Source organism: Coffea eugenioides, unplaced genomic scaffold (genome assembly GCF_003713205.1).
Source record: "Coffea eugenioides isolate CCC68of unplaced genomic scaffold, Ceug_1.0 ScVebR1_2226;HRSCAF=3216, whole genome shotgun sequence".
NCBI classification, from domain to species: domain Eukaryota; kingdom Viridiplantae; phylum Streptophyta; class Magnoliopsida; order Gentianales; family Rubiaceae; genus Coffea; species Coffea eugenioides.
In genome coordinates, this window is record NW_020862693.1 from 9,834 (window position 1) to 18,238 (window position 8,405).

General features: G+C 36.5%; 1 protein-coding gene across 1 annotated transcript; it reads right to left on the minus strand.

The window, feature by feature from the left end:
* Nucleotides 1-4,520: 4,520 nt before the first annotated feature.
* Nucleotides 4,521-8,160, minus strand: LOC113756370 (beta-glucosidase 18-like). Its single transcript, XM_027300058.1, has 13 exons — nucleotides 8,126-8,160; nucleotides 7,793-7,898; nucleotides 7,601-7,667; nucleotides 7,436-7,494; nucleotides 7,210-7,285; nucleotides 7,048-7,122; nucleotides 6,870-6,957; nucleotides 6,524-6,776; nucleotides 6,272-6,387; nucleotides 5,783-6,056; nucleotides 5,567-5,669; nucleotides 5,011-5,116; nucleotides 4,521-4,934 (listed from the first exon to the last, which is right to left on the minus strand). Exons 1-13 carry the CDS (start codon nucleotides 8,158-8,160, stop codon nucleotides 4,697-4,699), a joined length of 1,596 nt encoding a protein of 531 aa, XP_027155859.1. The 3' UTR covers nucleotides 4,521-4,696.
* Nucleotides 8,161-8,405: the final 245 nt, after the last annotated feature.

Consider the following 8,405-nt stretch of genomic DNA (forward strand, 5'->3'; position numbering starts at 1 on the left):
CAAGGCAGATTTAAGTGTTCCTAGTTCATCTAGATCGAAGGGAAAGGAGAAAGTACTGTGATAGGAGAAACAACATGCTGAATTTTCTTCAAGCCAAGCTGCTTTTGTTCAAGCCAAGTTGCTGCTTTTGTAATTAGTGAATGACTTTTGTTGTTTCAACTTTTGCTTTGCCTAGTAATTATGGAAGTGCAAGCTGTAATGTGATAGCTGGCTTTATTTCATTTATGGACCCATGTTCAACAACAGATCATGTAGTTTGCTTTATGGGATCTCTGTTTTCCTTATATTTTTCTGTTTTGTTAGACTTGATGACTGAGTTTATAATCCAACCAGACCCTTTGTATGCTCTTGTTTTATTAAGTATTATTGATGTTGGATGTTATAAAAAATGTGTGATTTGATGATGTATGCCTGACCTTTATAAAGTTGATGAACAAAAAAGTTGATGAATATTGAGTTTTTTGAAGCTGTAATACATAAGAAGAGCTTAGCTTTGTAGATTAAAGTTGCAATACATATGACAAGCTCTAAGTGTAGTGTATACAGTTGGTTAGTAGACAAAAGTTTCTTCCATAGAATTTATTTATTTTTTTTTAAAAAAAAGAGGGAAACCCGCAAGCGGGTTTCAGGCTATTTAACAAATTACTTTAAAAAAAAAAATTTTTTTTACATGCAAGCTGCGTTGAGTTGCACATGCCCATCGGAGGGCCCTAGGATGCCCAGCAAACCTCCCCTCTCATCCTCACCCTTCAGGTGAGGGTTTGAGAGTATGTGTTTGATATAAATAGAACAGAAACGCAGCTTTTAGTCATTTTACATAAGGGGGAAACCCGCAAGCGGGTTCCAGGCAGGCAGGGAAACCCGCAAGCGGGTTTCAGGCTATTTAACAAATTACTTAAAAAAAAAAATTTTTTTTACATGCAAGCTGCGTTGAGTTGCACATGCCCATCGGAGGGCCCTAGGATGCCCAGCAAACCTCCCCTCTCATCCTCACCCTTCAGGTGAGGGTTTGAGAGTATGTGTTTGATATAAATAGAACAGAAACGCAGCTTTTAGTCATTTTACATAAGGGGGAAACCCGCAAGCGGGTTCCAGGCAGGCAGGGAAACCCGCAAGCGGGTTTCAGGCTATTTAACAAATTACTTAAAAAAAAAAAATTTTTTTTACATGCAAGCTGCGTTGAGTTGCACATGCCCATCGGAGGGCCCTAGGATGCCCAGCAAACCTCCCCTCTCATCCTCACCCTTCAGGTGAGGGTTTGAGAGTATGTGTTTGATATAAATAGAACAGAAACGCAGCTTTTAGTCATTTTACATAAGGGGGAAACCCGCAAGCGGGTTTCAGGCAGGCAGGCTATTTAAACTTACTTGCTTTTCTTGACTTCCTCTCCTCAACATTGCTCCTTTCCTGCATATTGTCCCCCACTGCCTCCATCATTTGCTTTCTTATGCCCTCCGATTCCTTATTTAACACGATTTGCTTTGATTTTATTTAGCAAAGGATGAACTAGCCATTGCTTTGCCCAATTACCTCTCCATCTGCCTTACTTCACCAGCGGTTCCTTCACCTTTTAATACCAGTAGAAGCATTCAAAGTAGCTTATGAAGGGAAAATATTCTGCCAGGAAAATATTCTCCAATTCATATTTTTCACCTATTGCAACTTTCTTCTGTCACTGTATCAGTCAAACTAAGGGTATGAAGGGAACTAAAATACTCTCCCTCCTCCAAAATGCTTAATCTATTGTTACTTTTGCTTAGAGGGGCTGACATTGTTAAGAAAATGTCAATTCAAGGGGTGGTAGGAGAGATTTCCAAAATGTGGAGGGAGCTTAGTGATATTTCAAGAAACCTCAGGGGAGGTTTCTGATATTATCCCTTGCTTTATTTCATTGAGAATGCACTTTAATTGTATTGAAGTTATGATATACATATATGGCAACTGTTTTCATGTTCATCTGTTTGTATTATTTGCATTTATATTCCAACTTGGTTTATCAGTACATGTGGGACAATCTTGGTTTATCAGCTTAGTTGCCAGTTTGGTTTATTTGCATTTGTTTTCTAGCGTGGTTTATTTGCATCTGTTTGTATTATCAGTACATGTGGTTTATCAGTTCATGGCCATTTTATATTTATGATATGAACAACACTTTGACAAGGACCATTTTCTTACACTCAACGCATAGCTTTACAAACAAAATAAATTACAGAGTTCATAAATTGCATTGTTGCCAAATACATTTCCCTTCCTAAATCCCACCTTTTACATAAATTGCAGAGTTCATTTGGAACCTTTGTACAAACAAAATAAGTCCCTTTCTATACCCTGCAATTGGATATTACTTCATAGGAAAAAATGCAACTCTCGTTCCAACAACAAACACAGCCAGCTTCAAAATGTTCTTTCTTCTGCAATTTTACCAAAATCACTCCAGTCTTAGCAGCAACTTGCCTCCCTTTACTTTTTCCTCGCCTTTACTGCTCCAACTCAGTACTAGCAAAACCACCAAAAGCACAATTATTATAATAAAAAATTTCTCCCTCTTACGCATTCTTTCAACTTGTTCTTCCATTTTGTTAGTCTTTTTCAGCAAACCAGGAATGAGAACTCTCCCTCTTGGACAAATTGGCTCATCAACCCATTCAAAGTACCTGCATCTCTCGGGTCTCTACCATAACAATAATGACATTTCTCAGAAATTAGTTAGCTAAATTAACACATTGAAGGACCAACATTTTTAGACAAATATTTCTTACCGGCCACAGAGAGCAACCAAGGAATCTTCTTCCCGAATTCTCGCCGCGCCAACAGGTGCTCATTTTTGTTCTTAACCCACACTTGCAGAATGGAGTTGATGAACCACTGGAGACTTCAGAACTTCTGCTCCTCATTTAGGCAAAAATGAGAGCACAGGGAGCTCCACTGCCAGATGCTCTGAGGATGAATGTTTAAAGCTGCAAAGATTGGCAAGAAAATTTTGGGGTTGAAGGGCAGAGGGAAAAAGGACAACAATGGAGCTTTTCGTCCGTCCGTTGCATTTTGTTCCTTTAAAGTTAGCTCCATTCGGTTTTACCCATTTTTTGTTGGGTAAAACCGTTGGTTGTAACGGTCAATTGGATATTTCCCGTCAATTGTTCTTAATTGGTCAAAATTACGGAACATTGAGGATGAAATGTGTTTGGGGTTAAACATTGAGGATAAAATTGGTCAAGCCCCCAAACTTTGAGGATGAAAAGTGCATTTTTCCCTTTATCCAATTATCCTTGAAAGTTTAATTTCTTGGCTCTTTAAATATGTAATATGATATTTTTCTGCAAGCAACTTTTTCTTTTTCTTTTTCTTTATGGACTGAATAAATTAGATCGTTACAATTTAACGTCCTTTTTCCTCCATTAATAGTTCATAGGCTGTTTTCATGCTATCAAATTTCGATATTAGGCTCTTCTTGAATGTAAAAGAGTACGTACTTTCTATTCTTCACAATTATGCTGGCCTCCTGTGTAACCAATTAAGAAATAAAGCAACTTACTATATAATTGAAAAATACTTAAAAATTATTTTAAAAAATTTACTAATTATTGTCTAATGTAATATTTTTACTAAAGAAGAAAAATACAGTAGGAGTATAAAATACCAAACTGTCATTGTTCCAAATTTTCATGCACTATATACCTAACATGTTTAGTGATTAAATGTAACAACTACCAATAGCTTTATTCTAATTGTAAAGTTTTGACAACTTAAATATGATTTCATAATCAAATGTGGCTTAGTTGGTAAGATGCTTTGCGTATAGTGGAGATGTCATGGTTCGAATCATTAAGAGAATAAGTGAAGAGCCACCATTAATCTTCTTTAAAAGACAAAATAATAAAACTTTAAATGTGACTATCCAGAAAAGGATGGCTTACACTTTGCCCTCTATAATTTAGTACTTTTCTACATAAATCTCTTATGATTTCAAAAATGATGTATAACTCCCTCATGATTTAGATTAAAGTGTCAAAAAAGAGAATGGAGTCGAATAAAATTTCAAAAGTACCCTTATTTTAAGATGAAAATTATTTGTTAAGCAGAACGAGGAGTTATATATAAATTTTGAAAACTATAAGTGAGTTATATAATAAACCACTAAACTATATGGAGATTATATGATAAAACGATAAACCATAACGAGCTAAAATTTCATGCATATTATGTTTATATATCTTGGTCACTCCAATCATGTTAGCTTATAAATGAAGGTATCTCAACATTTCAACGGTTCCATTACAAAAAACACTTTAATTTAAACTATGAAGGGATTATATATAATTTTTGAAACTATATGATGGATATCTAAAATACCACTAAACCACAGGGGGAAAAGGTGTAATTTGCCCAAAGAAAGAAAAACTAAATGAGGATTTTTTTTTTTTTTTAAATATCTTTCGTTTTTTCAAACTCAGGGTAAAAAAGGAGCCATTCCTGGTGAAAGACAATCCGAATTTTTTTTTTTTTTCTTAATAGCCACGAAATTTCCAGTTCTTCTTCGTGCTGTAAACTGTAAGGGTAAATTTGATCCCGCATAATACAACATAATGCAGTGAGGCACAGTTCGAGCTTGCTATTCAATATCCTCACCATTCTTGTATATACCAAGGATAAACATATGTTCAATAAAGGGGGGAAATGAACTGAAAACATTAGTTCATCACTCTTCTTCTGCTCTACCAACTTTGCTCCAAAGTGAAAATGCAGTTCTGGGCTTCATGCCATTGGAGCTGATGTTCCTCAGGAAATTTCTATACCACTTGGCAGAGGACCTAGGATTTCTATTCAACGTTGCCCGATCAACAGAATAAAGTCCAAACTTCACATCATACCCAAATGACCATTCAAAATTATCCATCAAAGTCCAAACAAAATAGCCCCTCACATCAGCACCATTTCTATCAAACAAAAAATGCTTGCTTTCATTAGTTATTCGAGCAAATAATTTCAGTACAATCAGAGGAACAATCTCACCTCATGGCTCGAGCCAAAGATGCTAGGTATGCTTGGTGAAATTCAATTCGCTTGACATCACGCTGTAAATCATCAAGTTGATCTTGTTGCAGTGGCGAAGAATAACCTGTAGGTAAGATAGAGTTATTATGAGCTTGTCTAACAATGATTAGTGGACACTCAATAAGATGGATTTCATGTATTAATTACTGGGAAAAGTGAGATCAAATCGAGAAAGTATTTAAATGCAGGGAGTAATAAATGTGAGTATGCATTCAAATGGTAAGTTCGGTTAAATTGGTTGTGTACTCACGAGTATCCATTGAGCACTTGTTCGAAAAATCTGATTATTGTCTGGTAATAGCTAAAATAAGAAATGACAAGGTAGCAGTTTTTGAGACAACATGACATGTAAAACTGGAAAAACATAGATCTACTTGCACTTCAGGCGCAAATTTATCTGAATAACACGATCAGAGCCAAGTCAATGTGGAACAGGAGTACAAGAGTAAGAGCAAAAACTGTGGATGTTCAAAACTAAACCAAATCACAGATATTTCCCAATGTATATGTTTACCATTCTCAGTAATAAAAATGGGCTTGTTATCGTATCGATTCACTGTATAGTCTACAATCTCTTCCATTCCTCTTGGAACAACACTTAATCTAGGCATCCCTGTCTGTTAAAACCAGCAAAAAACAAGATTAGGAAAAGGCTAATCTTAAGCTATATTACAAATAGAATCTGATATACAGTCAGTGCAATAAATCAGGATAAATCTGATTCTCATACAGGTTCTCCAATCAAAACACCACCATTCTCTGCAGATGTGGAGACAAAGCCTAGGATGGCACGGTCTCCACCGGGGAGACAGGCAGAGCCAGAGCAGGAACAACTTGAGTGTATGCAATCCTTGGCATAAAGAGTTGAATAGTGGTTTAGTCCAATGAAGTCAATGCTATCCCTTATGAGCAGTCTCTCCTCTGATGTGAATTTGGGTAACTCATTCCCATGGTATCGACGCATTTCTGGAGGATAATCACCAAACACGAGAGGATCCAAAGCCCTGTTTTATAAATTGAACCATGGCACATAAAAAATGGGGCATCTTGTCATTTTTTTATTCTTTTCGTATAGAAAATTTTCTTAATTCAATGCTTCTAGCTAATTAGGCTGCGATTGAGTGACAGGAAAAGGGAAAATTTAAAATGCTAGTACATGACTGTGGAAGCTTCCAGTCCCAGGGTGAAGGGTACAGTTTAAGGTGATGTCATGACTTACCAAGCCAGATTAAAAGCCAAAGCCCTATCTGCAGCTTCCTTGTTATGCTCATCATCAGTTAATGGTTCAAACATAAACGAGTGGAGCACCATTCCTATTACACCTTCTTGTTTGGGCTGCAACAAAAAATGTGCCGTTCAGATTATACGCCTCCTTTGTTGAAACGATAACAACAATGTTAAGCTGTAAAACAAAGGGATGCAGTAATGCAAGTTGATGTCATGATTTATGCAAACTAAGTATTTAACTTGCCAGAAACTGCTCGCGATAGAGTTTGGAAGCCTTGGCATGTGCAAGTAACATGTTATGCACTGCAATTAGGGGCTCGGTATCTGAATTACCAGCTGAACAGTTGCCCAAAGGAGGGGAGCAATGACCTGGAGGATGTTTTCCCCATTCATAGGCGCATTCTGCAACTGTATTTGGTTCATTTATGGTCACCCAATACCTCACCCGATCACCAAAATTCTTGAAACATGTTTCAGCAAAATGGAGGAAATCATCCCTAATTTGTCACAAATACCCGAAATTGTGATCTTATTGAAGAGTTAAATATCATCCACACAAAATCCATAATCAGATTTATAGTTCAACATACTGAATCAGAGGATTGAGCCAGCCCCCGTATTTGTCACTAAGCACTTGAGGCATGTCCCAGTGGTAAATTGTCACAAATGGCTGAATGCCTGCATTGATACAATGTATCTAAGCCTCTGAAACAATAGAAGTAAATGAGAGATGAAAGGTGGAAGAAACATGTTATGTTTGCTTAGTACCTCGGAGTAAAAGGTTATCAATAATACTATTGTAGAACATGATTCCAGCTGCATTAACACCACCGGATTTCCCATCTAAACAACCATTCAAAGATATAAGTCCGTGGCATTCAAAGAAAAATGGGACCAAAAGGGGTTATACCTGAGGGGAAAAAAACGTACTTGGAAGTATCCTTGGCCAGGAAATGGAGAAACGGTAAGCATCCACCCCAAGGGAATGGATTATCTCAATATCTTCCTGTTACGATCCAAAAGCAAACAAATTTTATATCGTTTTGCTGCTCAAAATCTTTAATTTACATCTTCATATCATTCATCTAGAATGTTTAAGGTACATTGAGATAAGTAAAAACAAGAAATTAGAGTAGCAGAGCTGGTAACTTGGTACCATGTAACGATGGTAATGGTCAGTTGCTGTATCTCCGGTGTCTCCATTCTTTATATTACCTTAAAAAGTTGGAAACAAAGTAGAAATTTAATCAGATTCATTGAACCAAAATTGTATAGAAAAACACATAGCTGCAAGAGGCAGTTTAAAAGTATCACTTATTACCAATTTTGCGGACAAAAACATCCCAGTCACTAAGGCTCTTTCCATCTTCAAGAATTGCACCCTCAATCTAAAACCATTGAAGTGGTTTCATATTAGACAAATTCCAAGAGAATTTCATCGAAAGTATTCTACCAAAAAATGCAGACAAGAACAAGAAGGTTAAAGAAACACATGATTTGTAATTTTATATACTTGATATGAAGAAGTGGAAACACCGAAGAGAAATCCAGCTGGGAAATCTGATCTTTTGACATCTTCAAACTCTTCTGCTATTCCATTGCCTCCTTCATTATAGGCTCTTACACAAGGATTTGCAGAAATGATTAATATGAAGAGCAGAAAAGAGGACGACGAGAGCATGTTGGTGACCTTCGTTGTGTAAGAGAGGTGTACTGATGGTTCTGAAGAGTAAAGACACTTCAGTCGGGGGTTTGGTAGAAGAAGCAACGGAAGATTACTTGTCAAGAAACAGAAACAAGACTTAAAATATTCGTGGGTTCGTTTGGTGGTAGCTAAGATACATACAGCTTCTGAGGATTACTTGTCGGATGAAATCCCATGACGTTGAACAGTGCCGAACACTGCCTGCCACCTGGTTGTTTGTATTATACGATTTGAGTAATTTGTAATTCTTTATTAATTATTTATACAATTTTGTTAAAAAGACACATTTGTTATATATGGGATGGGTAAAACACCATTTACGTCTTGTAGTTTGGTATTATATTAGATAACTCTCTATGATTTAAAAACTTTTATATAATCACCTCGTGATTTGGATTAAAGTGTCATTTGTTAGTTTTTC